This window comes from Echiichthys vipera, assembly GCF_963691815.1.
Source record: "Echiichthys vipera genome assembly, chromosome: 4".
Classification (NCBI taxonomy): domain Eukaryota; kingdom Metazoa; phylum Chordata; class Actinopteri; order Perciformes; family Trachinidae; genus Echiichthys; species Echiichthys vipera.
Window position 1 is genome coordinate 21,789,960 of NC_139829.1, and position 13,803 is coordinate 21,803,762.

General features: G+C 41.0%; 1 protein-coding gene across 1 annotated transcript in view; it reads right to left on the minus strand.

Moving 5' to 3' along the window:
* Nucleotides 1-13,803, minus strand: part of ssbp2a (single stranded DNA binding protein 2a) — a 58,985-nt gene that overhangs the window by 15,771 nt on the left and 29,411 nt on the right. The window contains exons 3-4 of the mRNA XM_083912971.1: nt 12,881-12,942; nt 12,446-12,530 (exon numbers count right to left, since the gene is read on the minus strand). Of these exons, the coding sequence (XP_083769097.1) occupies nt 12,446-12,530; nt 12,881-12,942 (147 nt within the window). The remainder of the gene's footprint in view (nt 1-12,445; nt 12,531-12,880; nt 12,943-13,803) is intronic.

Genomic DNA, 13,803 nt, shown 5'->3' on the forward strand with positions numbered 1-13,803 from the left:
GGTGTGCTCTGCTTTTAACCATGTATTATTCACAGTCTCCCGTGGCGACCAGAGACAGATCAACACACTCCACTGTCCAATCCTGAGCCAAACTCAGTTTTCAATTTCAAGGAAGATGGGCTTAAAACCGCCCTCTGGCATTCAAAGCTCCTTTTCTTAACCAAAACACGCCATATGTTACACCAGCGAAACACAGCAGCGAGTGTACACTTCATCCCAGTTCTCTGCTGTTAGAAAGGCTGTGTGCAAGCTGTCAAGAAAAATGTATATTAGGTGAGTATGTCCATGTGTTAACAAGTCCATGTGTCAGCCAGGTTGCTTTGGCTGATATTCCAATTTCATAAAACCAATGTAGAGTGGGATCAGTGTAGAGGGAGTGAAGGGAGTAAGAATGAGAATTTCCATAAATTGAGCAGGGATGAAAATGGTTGTTGTGCTCATTCCTCTTTACCAGACCTCTAGAACATTTTAAAGTATATGTAAAAGAAGTTTTGTTTCCTCAGCAATCACAGCGCTAAGCACAAATATGTAGATCATGGCTATGTGCTGTCTATATGTCTAAATGTTGTTCTGGGAATATGTGGGAAGAGAGTTAATCTGTTATTTGTGGGGAGAGGGTGTATTATCTGTATATGATGTCCATGTGTTGTGCCTTTTTTTTAATGTATGCTGCCATGGAAAAGAGAACTGACTTGTGTGAAAACGATTATCCCATTGGGGACAATAATAAGGAACCTAACTTAACCTAGTAAAAGAAACATTTTAGTGTGCCATACAATAATTAGGAGCATTTAAAGAATGCCAGAAAGGTAAGACTTGCTTTAATGTCTTCAATGTACTAAAAATAAATATGCAAATACTTCAATACTTAAAATGATATGTCAGGGAATTTATAAATGGTGTACTTTATTTCAAGTGTATTGTAAATTGTACGTAAGTGTACTTTTAAAAACTATACTAAATTGCAAATATACTACTTAGTGTAATTATGGAAAGTATACTTATTTTTTCTTAACTGTACTGCTGTTCTTCATGCATATGTTCAAGAAAACAAAAAAAGTATATTACAATCTGATTTCATATACTTGTATTCAAATGTGCAAGTTCTTTATTGTGGTTATCAACATGCTCAAATAAAGTACATTTGGGACAGTTTTACTACATCAGAAGTGTACTTTAAGTAAAACAACTCACTTTTATGTTAATTCATTTGCAGTTGTACTTTAGTGTACTTTGAAAAAGTACGTTGTATATTAAATTACAAATACTTTTCGTGGTAATTAAGTGTACATGTAAAATTAATTTGACTGATGTGTATAGTATTAGTTAAGTTGTACTTTAGTTCACTTCAGATACATGTACTTTATCTCAAATGGTCGTTTTTTATTACACATATAATATGTGTACTTTATTTGCATGCTTGGATATCATATTATTAGTACTATTATATAATGTTTACTTTAATGTAGTACTTTAAAGATGCACTTTAATATACTTTATACAATAATGTTTTGTCTTTTTCAGATGTTTAATTCAGCACGCTTGTGATACAATCATGGCTGAAACAAGTCTCTGACAAATGCACTTTTTACCGCTGTTTGAGTTATGTTTGCTAAAAATCTACAGTGCCCAGCTAGGTAAGCACTGAGCCTTTAAAATACAGAGTAAATATTTTTGAGCTATCTTTAAAGATTTATGTCTTCAGTAGGAACCAGTGGGCTTGGAGCTGTGTGCCACAGTCAGTCTTGAAAAGTTTGAAAGTACTGACAGATTAACTAACACATTGCAGGTTTTGATCGTTTCTTCGTATTGGATGACAATAAGAAAATATTTGTGGTGACATCACCAAAAAGAGGTAAGATGGAGCAAGAAACACAAGTTGTCAGACAATCCTACATCTCAGACATCACTGTGTTATTAGAACTGATAAAAATGATGGCTACAACAAAAACAACAACAACAACAACAACAACAACAACAACAACAAGACTCAAGTTGCAATACACCCAGATTTTTCTTTAAGAAGAAATAGAATCTGAGCTGGACAGAAGTAGAGGCAGAAGAGGTCAACCTATTTCAACCTGCACAGCATTCTTGGCTCTCTATGTTAACCCTCTCCATCCTTCTACATCTTTTAAATCTAGCTCTCAGCAACACATTATATTGCACAGCATAATTCTCACCAGAACCCAGACACTCTCTAATGTAACATTACAGGTGATTACCTGGGGCCTGTTTCACAAAGCAGGTTCAAAAAACTCTGAGTCTAACCCGGAACTCTGAGTTGATCTACTCTGAGATAGGAAACTCTGAGTTTTCGGTTTCAGAACAGCAGATTTGCGTTAGGTTGATCAACTCAGAGTAGTTTGACCTGGAGTTAAGCGCGTGCACCACAAGTAAAAAAAGACAGCATCAATGGAGCCCTGATTCGACGAGTCACCATGGCAACGGGGAAGCGAAGGGCTACGCTACAACTGGAATTGGAAATATTAATGCACTCATACGGAGAGTTTAAGCAGGTTTACACCGCTGCTGCAGCAAAAGAGAGGGAGACGGTGCGGGAGGACATTGCGGCTCGGGTCAGTGCATAAGTTTAAATGTAGTCCTGTTGCAATCACAGTAATATCACAGGGGGAACTGCTTGAGTGGGAGCCTATTAGTTTATTTCATTTAAGTGCAACCCCGCGGGGGAGAAGCGCAGCTTAAGATGAAACATAAAAACATTTTTCAAACAGGTAAAACCTCAGCACAATCTCATGGTGACGCCTCATTTTGAGCAGGTTTTACATCGTAAAGTAAATATTACCGTAAGTGGCTGTTTTTTATACAACATATCAATGTTGTATAAAAAACTCCCATTTGCAAAAAAACGCAGCGCAACACACAATATCTGCTGTGATATGAGAGCATTTCTGGTTGTTAATGTTGGAAATGTAAGGAGGGGTGAGATGGACTGTGACATGAAACGGTGTTGTGCCGTATTCAGCCCCCTCGCATTATAGGTGATATTCTGGATCAGAAGGCTATATAGGAGTAGTTTATATACCGCTAACCCAACTAAAAGCACACACTTTTGAACCTATGAATTGCAAGAAAAGCTGGAATTATATTTAGAAACGCTGAGTCAAATACATTCAACTTGCTCAAAAGATCCATTTCATTCATTTTGTAATTATGGCTGCAGTATATTAAGGACGTCTATGCGCGGTCTGATAATCATCTCCCGACCAATATTTAATTCTCTTTGCGAAATGCGTCACCTTCATTCACGGGATCGTTATCAAAATGACACGCCATGGTAGTGTAAATATTCACCACCTAATATAACTTCTAATGTAGGCCTACTGAATGACTTTTATACGTTGTATACAAAAACTCCCGTTTGCAAAAAAACGCAGCGCAACACAGAATATCTGCTGTGATATGAAACGGTACCGCTCAAACAGAGAATTGCCTGGAAATGCAAGAACATCTATAATCAATAGTCTGATAATCATCTCCCGACGAATATATAATTATCTGCGCAGTAATGCTGCAGCTTCATCCACGGGATCGTTATCAAAAGGACACGCCATGGTAGTGAAATAGTCGCCACCTAATATAACTTCTAATGTCTGATGTTTGCAGTGATTTTCTGAAAAAACAGACGGAACTATAGCAGAACTATACTACGCCAAAACTCGCCCGCTGACTGAATGAATGAGGAAATCAAACACCGTGTGTGGCTGAAAGAGGGCGGAGACAGAGAGAAACTCAAGGTTTTCTGAGAAAAACCTGGTCCCGACCAGGTTAGTTTCAGAGAGCATGTTACCATGGTAACTGACCGAGAGGTTAAGTTACCTCCCTTTGTGAAACAGGCTAGAGTTACCCCTCTGTCTCTGGTTTGAGTTACCTCCCTTTGTGAAACGGAAAACTCAGAGTTTCCCTCATTTCAGGGTTAACATACTCAGAGTTTTCACTAAACCTGCTTTGTGAAACAGGCCCCAGGTAAAATTGCAGCACAACACTAATCTACTTGGTCTTACTGGGTGATTACAGGTAGGGCGATATCAGCTGCACAGGGGGTGACAGGGAAGGGTGAGCTACTGGACGTGTTTCCTTTATCACTAATGTCATTATTGACCCTTGCAAACATCTCTGAGGCTGCGAGGAGCTGTATAATATGTGAGATGGAGCCGCGGGCTGATATACTGTCAGATACACATACAGAGCTGAAAATGATAGTCACTTTGGCGCTGGGGAGCCACACTTCTTCCACCGCTATCTCACTCGGTTCAACGACAAGCGAGAGATAAGAGAGATGTACTGAACACAGAGGAGGGGAAAGGGTAGAGAGACACAGAGCAAGATTTAAAAGCCACAGCTTGAGATGAAGAGGAGACTATATGATATTTTCTTTTCTATGTGGTAGATCGATGCAAAGACAGAATATTGATTCACCTGAAATCCACAGATTGTGCAGTCCTTAACACTAAATCGATATCAGAGCGCGGTTGCAGCAATTGAAGAGTGGATTGGCAGAATTGTTGATACAAAGGGTCAATCTAAACCAAAGGAAGAACTTGTGAGATGTCACTTTCTGTGTCTTACCTTGCAGTCCTTAATGTGCTAGAGGAGCAGACACACGAGATAAGAGTATGGGTGTCTACAACAGCAAAAAAAAAAAAAAAAAACTCACTGGGGTTAGTTGGGGTCAAAGAGATAATGTGCTGGATTGATTGTGTCAGCATTCTCGCTGCTCTGCCTCTGTGGTCCTGCGGCAACTTCCACAGCTAAATCTCTGGTTCACTCACTTTAATCCCTTTCACATAGACAACCTGTGAGGTTGCTGCTGTGTAAACTTTTATGGCATAACTACTCCACCGGATGGGTCAGGGAAGACTGGATGTTAAACTACACAATGTGCAAAAAATGTGCTCACTTTAACAGCTTTCACCCTGAAATAATTCACCCCAGTGTCTTACAGATTTTAGACAACACCAACTTTGACTTTGACAGTTGGATTTTCACATAAATATACTTGAAGCTCTCTGGGTGAAGCTGTGTGTGTGAAAGCTCAGATAGCATTATCTCACTTCTCCTCAGACTGTTGCAGACACACAACATATGCTCCTGACTAAGCCCCTTATTTTCATGATCAATAATAATAACTACAGTCAAACTAGAAACTACTCTTCCATAGCTCACAGCTCTGTTATAGCTTGTTCTCATCCTCACGCCTTCTTCTCTTCCCCTAGCCCCAGTTAACCTCTCCCCTACGCTCTGAACCGTGCCCTCGTCTTTGGCAAGGCGTGCATATGTCAACATCACATTAACGCTCCACCTCATTCATGTCCAAACATGCATGTGACATGACTCAGCGTAACACGCCAGTGGAAAACACGCTCCTCTGAGACCAGAGGGTTGTGCTCAACAAGCCGGTGAAAACAGAAAGAATCATGATAAGAGACAAATAGAGGAATGTAGAAGGACTGACAACAGGGACATAGACAGGCAGAGGGGATGAAGAAGAGAAAAAAAAACTGCTGATGTGCAAGAGAGGGGATGAATTAGTGGAGAGAGTGAGGGGGACAAGCATGGGAGAGAAAAATGGGAGAAACAGAATGAGAGATTTATAATGTTCTCCTAAGGAAATGCAAAGAAGTAGCTCATACAATATTTTAACAAGCATATAGTAACATTGAAATGTGCCTTGTTTTTTTCTTTCATACAGACGACAATTTCCATCTCTGCTGAACCTATGGAAATTCCCTTTCTTTTCTCCCTTCACTCTCTCACTCGGTTCACTCTTTATTGCCATGGCAATGATGTTACAGTGAGTCACTTCTACATCTCCCTCCTCCTCAACACCGCCAAGAAGGAACATGGGAGCATGTGAGCGAGAGACAGAGAAACATAGACAGAGAGAGAAAAGAGGAGGAGAAGAGGGCTCTGTTTCCCTGGAAACAGACTGGGGGTCTCCCCAACCCCCATTGGTTCTCCACCGGTTGCTTGTTACCCACAATGCTTGGAGCCAGCAGAGTCTCTGTTTCTAGGTTGTCTCTGTCCTCTCTGTTTTGTTCTGTCTCTTCAGAAGCGCACTCAAACACACAGGTTCTTTTCAAAACTCTGTTTGTTTAATGCTAATCCATGTTCAGAGACTAAAATATCATCCCCAACAGGATATTATCTTGTTTTGTTCTGTAATTATTGTATTGTACTGTATTGATTTTGCAACAAATGTGATGCCATATGCAGCACTTTTTGTATCACTTCCCGATAAATAAGTAAAATTAGATAAATACGGGGCCGCAGGAAAAAAACTGGAATAGTTTAGAGAACCAACTAATAATCTGTTTATAATTTGTTCCAGCAAGAGGTAAAATTATCTTCAAACGGTTTGATGCAGCTGGTGGTAATTGCCACAATATGCAACAAAAGCTTGGAAAAAAAATCAAGTTATACATGCAGAAAAGTTTTGCTTAGATTTGAATCGGTGGAACTTGTTGGGAGGATCTCTGCATGAGAAGACGACTTCAGGGGAAAGACAGTCCCACAGTCGATAATGTAGCTGCAAGGAAGTTGGATTGTTGACGGTGGAATATTGATTTTATTAGATCTGGGCTCCTAAGAGTGGCTCTGAACATGATTCTTTTAAGCTGGAAAGAGCAGTGTTTTAAAACATTTTCAAGCATTCTTCCAATTTTACCATTCAGAACGAGAACTCTTATGCTCACCTGTATAAGTGTGCTTACACGTCACCCATTTCAATCGTCCCGATCATGATTGCGATTGTTAAAATTATGAAAGAGAATTTACTGTTACTCTTGGCAAACTTGTAGGTATGTGAAGACGTTTGAGGTGGAATAGTATAGTTCGGGACCCTCACGTAGCAACATAAACCTGATCTTGTATTAGCAGCAACCACATGCCTTTGGCTACGGTAAGCAGGAGGCTAACGTATTAGCAACCTCCGACAATGCGTTATGTAGGCTGTGACCAGGCTGGTTACATGGTAAATCAGCCCACACAACCTAACCTCCATCACAGCAACTGTAGTTGTTAGAGGAAAAAATAATTTAGCAGTTTATCTGTCCAAGAGAAGAACAGCAACCTCTGAGTCCAAGTTAAAAAAAATGTATCATGAACTTCTCTCCATCTTTGAAACACAACGCCGATATTTATATTTATATTTATATGTATTGTGTTTGTTGTCAGACTGTCTTTTGAACTCGCTTTTGGACAAATCTGGCTTCCTCTTCTTAGATTGTTTTGTACAGAACGCAGGTTTTTCCAACTGTTGAATCACAATCTTTCCTGTCCGGTCATCTGCTATGGCTTTTGTGCAGACTGGGTTTCCACCGGAGAGACGTGAATGTGCATCTGCTTTAGTAGAACAGCCAATCACAGGGCTCGCTCTCTCAGCTGTCCTGTGATTGGTCAAAGTCTTTCATCACGGGGTTGATTCTTTGCAGGCTAAAACAGAGCCTAAGAGTGAGACGCAGAGGTCTGATTTTCTCTCAAATCACTTCATTAACATTATTCATTCATCTTCAACTGCTTGTCCCTGGCGGGGTCACGGTGGGGCTGGAGCCGATCCCAGCTGACAGTGGGGTACACCCTGGACAGGACGCCAGTCTATCGCAGGGCACATAGAGACGAACAGAGACAGACAACCATTCACACCTACGGGCAATTTATTGTCATCAATTAACCTAACACGTGCATGTCTTTGAACTGTGGGAGGAAACTGGAGTACCCAGAGAAAACCCACGCATACACGGGGAGAACATGCAAACTCCACACAGAAGGCCCCCAGCCGGGATTCGAACCAGGAACCCTCTTGTTGTGCGGCGACAGTGCTGACCACCACTCCACCAATAAATAATCAATAATTAAGAATTTAAAATTACAGCATTACCTATTGCAACTTTCTGGGAAGTACTGTGTGTTACTGGGTTTAGTGGGTTATTGATGTTGCAGAACATCAGTACTTACAGAAAAATGAATCCGGTGTAAAGACCCAATTTATGAAAGAAAGGACGACTACAGAAAGCAGAAAACATGCCCATGGTCATGTATGTGTCCTCCAGTGATAAATGTAACACCACATACTTTTACTGTACAGTGTGTTCGCCATTGCAGATCTGTTTTATGTTAAGCTCCAGGGTCGCTGTACCTCCCTGTCCTTCAGTCACACACGACACAGTGCAGTAAAACATGTATGCAGTTATTTTTCCAGAATGCATCATGATGTAGCTGAATAAAACCATCCTGTGTGTTATTTCACATTTACAAATATCTGTATCCTTTAGTCGTGCAATCAAGACAGAATACGTGTGCTACTGTTAAATTGAGCGGTGTGAATACATTTCCATGCATGAGTGAGACAGTTATGAATGTAAGATCTGGCAGCGTGAGCATTTTTATCAAAGGGGGTTTGCTGTTGGCGCTGCCTCTTGATCTCTTTTTCCTCCTCTAACTGCTGTGTGCCTGCTGTCTCCCACAGCGATGCCACGCAATGATACCAGGCTCTCCTTGCCTTGAATACTGGCCTGTAACGCTGCTGCCTATCTAAAGCCAGCGGGGTACAAAACAGTTGTTCCCAACCACCGATATATATGCACACACATATATTTAGAGGAATGACTAGGTGTTAGTCACTGTTCACTTCAATATTTTTTCAAGCAAAAAAACACCCCTAAGTTTCAGCTTCTTAGCTTCTTTGTTGTATGTCCCAGCAAAGTGAATATTTTAGGAGAAAAAACATGTAAAGTTAAAAGCCCAAACGTGGCTTTTGTACACGCAACATATTTTCATTCACTTTTTATACAAAAACTCACGATTCATACGGGAGGATTCAATTTCCAACCGACACATTCTAATCTGGAGGCTGCACAGCACAACCAGTGTGAGTATCTGCCACTGATAATCTCCTGAAATAAGGAGTGAGACATCTTTCAGAGTGGACTTTTCTTCATCAGTTCTCCTAAACTCTCCCCTCTTTTCTAACTCATCAGCCCTTTTGCCACCAGTCTGCTTTTCTAACCTCTAGACTGTCTTCTCCTGGGCATTCAAGAATAATCCACTGAGGGAAATTCAAACATGTATAGTGCAACTGTATAATTATTTGGCAAACTCAAGGTTCCACACACAAATACGCAACCATGCACCAATGCACTTAACACACTATATAGAGACGTTTGTATTTCAATTAAATAGACTATTTTTTAGTATAGCAAACATTTTAAGGGGTCTAAATGTCAAAATGTAGGAGAATAAATGCAGCGTGTATGCTCGATATTGTTTCCAAAAGTCTTACAAGCAATTTCATGCAGGCTTGATTCTTTCTCATTACACTTTAATTTGCCCCCGTTTTGTTAGAGATGACAGAAATTAGTTGGGACAAAAGTTTTGTGTCAGTAGACAAACCATTCAGTTCAAAACACAATATCATATTTCTCTCCATTTGTTACCTACCATGAGACATTGCAGTATAGCTGCTATTATAAATACATTCATGTTAGTGTGTACTGTATGCTGCCCTGAGGTGTTACAGCTACGCAACAGCTTTCAAACCAACAACACTATCAGAAAGCAAAGGACAGAAGCCTGAAATGACTTTCTTGGATTGATGTCTTACTCTTCAAAGACAAATCAACAGCAGCTTACTTTTGTCCCTAATAAGGTAATTTCCAGGCCAAGCATAAGGCTTTAAAATAACTTCTAGTGCAAATGGAAACCACTCATTTAGTATCAAGAACACAATTTACAAAGCACTTAACAGAACTGTAAACGGCCTTTCTGATGCCTGAAAAGCCTTGACTGAGGATGGAAATCAATAACAATGCATCTCTCTTCACTTTGTTCATCAGTCTGTTCTTTCTTTCCCTTTTAACATTACATTACTGAATTAATGTCCTGGAAGACCAGCCTCATATGCTCAGATCTGGCGATATGATCGATACATAGAGTATACAACCGCATGCAAAGCTTCATGCGCATGTAAACAGACGGGGCAGAAGCACACTGTTGAGGCAGTTTCTTTAAATCGCATTCATTTAAAGCCAGTTGTATCAAAAGGAGGTAGTTCAAGCTGGGATAATCGAGCAAATCAATTTTAAAACCTTGTCATAATCCCATCAATGATCAAAGGGAAGGGGCCCAGAGATGGTGTGAATAAGCTCCTATGTCTCCCCAGCATTAATTAGGACTTCACTCAGTAATTAGCTATCTGAAAATAATTACCATCAAAATGTCTGATTAAAATCTCCATCAGTCTCAAAGTCAGGAGACTGAAAGAGAGACACCAGCATCAAATTAAGGCGTGCTACTTTTTCCAACGACGACCACCGCAGTTGTCCCCTCGTTTTGATTTAATTGAGCGGCAGATATGTGGGTAGTACCTCTGATTGGATCTGTAAAGCAGCGCTGCATTGGAACAGTTGATTGAAAGTGACCTTGGTCTAATTACAATTGGCCTAATTATAATTCCCTGATTAGATCCCTGCAGGAAATGTAAGAATGAGATGTTTGCTGCTGGTGGCCTCCGCTAATGACGTTGTGATACGTCCTGCATGATTCCTGAATTGAATTGATTCTGATCAGATAAGAAGAAACAACAAGATACACTTGATGTCACAATTACACTGAATTACTCTGAATGTGTTTGGTTTTTTGGTGTCAAGACAAGATTAATAAATTATGTCTTTTTCCAACTGTTTGTCCCTCTTTTTGACTCATTCTCTCCCTCTCTTTTTCTACTTCCACGTCCGCCTGTTTTTTCGCCCTCTCCCCTCTCCTCTCCGTCTTCCAGGGCTGAGGTCGTGCTGCCCTCCAGCTCCCTTCCTCGCAGCCGGGATGACATCATCACATAGCTGCCTCGTCCTTGGAGTGCCTATTCATCACCCTGATCATCATCGCCGGCATCAGCAGCCTCACCTGCGTATGCGCGCACATTTACACACTCACATGCATCTACTGCGAGAAGATAAAAGAGAAGAGAGCCCCCTCTGGTTTTGCGGGATTGCAAGCCGAAAGGAAAGAGGTAGAGAACCACAGAGAAGGAGAGAGAGAGAGAGAGAGAGAGAGGGAGAGAGAGAGAGAGAGAGAGAGAGAGAGAGAGAGGGAATCCTGCTGGGGTAAGCAGAAACCCCTGACCTGTGCACTTCCAACAATACATCTCAATAAACCACAGAACAGAAAAATCTGATGAGTCAGACTTAGTGGGAAAACAACAAAGCAGGAGAGAAAAGACCCCTCCACACCTCGCGTCCTCCTCCACCTCACTTCCCATGAGGAGAGCCGCACTTCCTCTCTTAGTCACAAGCTAATCTAAAACTTCAGGAGCTCTGGTACTGCTCCCTGTATTCCAGTTACTGGATGGTGCATGACTGAATAAACCAATGCCTTGATGTGCGGGAATTATAGCAGTGAAGTGGAGCCACACTGAGAAAACACAGCAATAAACAATGTTTCCACCACACGGGCCACTGTCTGCCTGCCCAGTCTGCTCTTAAGCGTTACGTGCTCAACCGGATATGTGTGTGTGCAGCATTTTAGTGCTGCTAAGCTCTGGTAGAATACAACTAACAGGTACTACAGACATAAGCATTGTGTCCTCTACAATTCTTTATTCCCCACTTTGAACATCACAATGTGCATTCAATTAAACTCCACTTCTAGATAAAACCATTTTACACGGTTGTTAATGACTGTTTATTGCAGGTAATCATTATTTCATTTCTGCACCAGCTTCACAATACCATTTTCCCCAAAGACCATTTTATTTTCTGCCTCTTATTTTCACAAAGTCTTTGCCAGTCAATGGAGACAAACAAGGCAGAGCTTGTTATGTCAGGTTGCTCATTCAGACTAGCCTGAAACACAGTCAAATCTGCCGCCTATGTTTTTTCCTGTAGGCCAGATCCAGGAGAAGCCAATCACAGCAGTTTATTTCATGTGAGGTGGGTTTAAGATGATGGAGAAGCGTTGCTATCGCAAACAACATTCACCGCCCGGTGCAATTTACCAGGCTCAAAAATCTCAGATCAAACTGTTAAACTAGGCAGCATTGATCTAATATGAATCAAGATTATGTTACTGTAGTCCCTACTTCCTCCCCTTTGTTGCTCTGATTGGTTGTAGGTTCATCCAATTGCATTCAGAGGCTTTTTGGTCTTCCCTGTTGATAATGTCCCTTGAACATCGAAAATGAACTGAGAGGTTCCAGAATAAAACGCATTTGCGAAGCAACAGCCAAACCAACAAATGAGGAAAAACTTGAAAAATGGGTTAAGTGCCAAAAATGTTTTAAATTATTCACAATGTGTCTTCTTTATTTACTTTATTTCCTAATATTTAAAACTCTGGGTTTCCATATAATCCCAGCATACATTTCTGCATTAATTGGACGGCGCCATTGAGCCAGAAAGGGGCAAAGAAAGCTTCATCCATGCAGACTCACATAGTCATGGAAGGCTTTGGCCTCACTGGAGTGTTCACATGTGTCTCGTCTCTCTGGAGCTGCACAGTACAGGTCCCAGAAAACACTGCAACACACAGGGAGCCAGTCAGAGAGACGCACAATGGCAAAACAGAAACATTAAAGCTTGACAGATACAAATAATAGTCCATTTTAGAGGCATTTTAATCCAGCATCAAGGCAGTAAGTGCAATTCCATTATCATCATTGGAATAGATGACTTTAGGCAAGTGTGTTAAAATTTGCAACAGCAACCTGTAGAAGAGCTTTTGGAGACAGTTAATGAGATGAAGATAAAATAAAATGGGAGGAGAAGGAGGGAGAATGATTATTTTAATTAATATTGTCAATGATGAAATGAAGAGAAGCAGCATGAAGAGTAATGCAACTTGAATCATTAGACATAAAAACACTCACCACCACCATGAGTGGAGGAACCCCGGAGGTTCTCCTAATGTGATGTTCTTCTCCCATCGGATCTAGACACACAGAGAGAGAGAGAGAGAGAGAGAGAGAGAGAGAGAGAGAGAGAGAGAGAGAGAGAGAGAGAGAGAGAGAGAGAGAGAGAGAGAGAGAGAGAGAGAGAGAGAGAGAGAGAGAGAGAGAGAGAGAGAGAGAGAGAGAGAGAGACAGAGAGACAGAGATCAGATGCTTCAGAAACATTTACAAACAAGTACAAGAACATGCCCGGCATCTGAGTTACCTGCTTTACAAGGTTGGAGAGGGTGCAAGGGAATTCTTATGCCACATAACACATGCCATTATGTTATTATATTATTATTCTCATGCCATGGAATCATAAGTGGATAAGTGAGTCTATGTGTGCCTGAAAGCCTGTACACTGTACATTATATTCACAAGTACGTGTGTGTGTGTGTGTGTGTGTGTGTGTGTGTGTGTGTGTGTGTGTGTGTGTGTGTGTGTGTGTGTGTGTGAATGTGTGTGTTTACTGAGTCAGGGGATGTGAAGAGTCTGAGGTCAGAAACCTGTACCAGCCTGAAGAGCCCAATCAAACCCTTTGTATTTAACCCACACACCCTTCAGCCTGCTCCTCTACCATATTATCTGTCCTTCCAGTGTGTCATTCACTATTTGCCTCTTTCCAGCCTTTCTTATAGCTGTTTTCTACCCTGTATTCCCTTCTGTCAACTATGTTGTTCACACTCGATAGAGGGGCAGAAGCTGCGCAGGCGTAACAGTACATCGAGGACAATCATTCCTTCAAGGCATTAACGGTGTTGCAATTGTTTTTCTACATATGAATAGTGACAGAAGTAATAGTGTGGAGAATACAAAAAGATAACCTGTTCAGATTTCGCCTACTTTCTCTGCAGCATTGC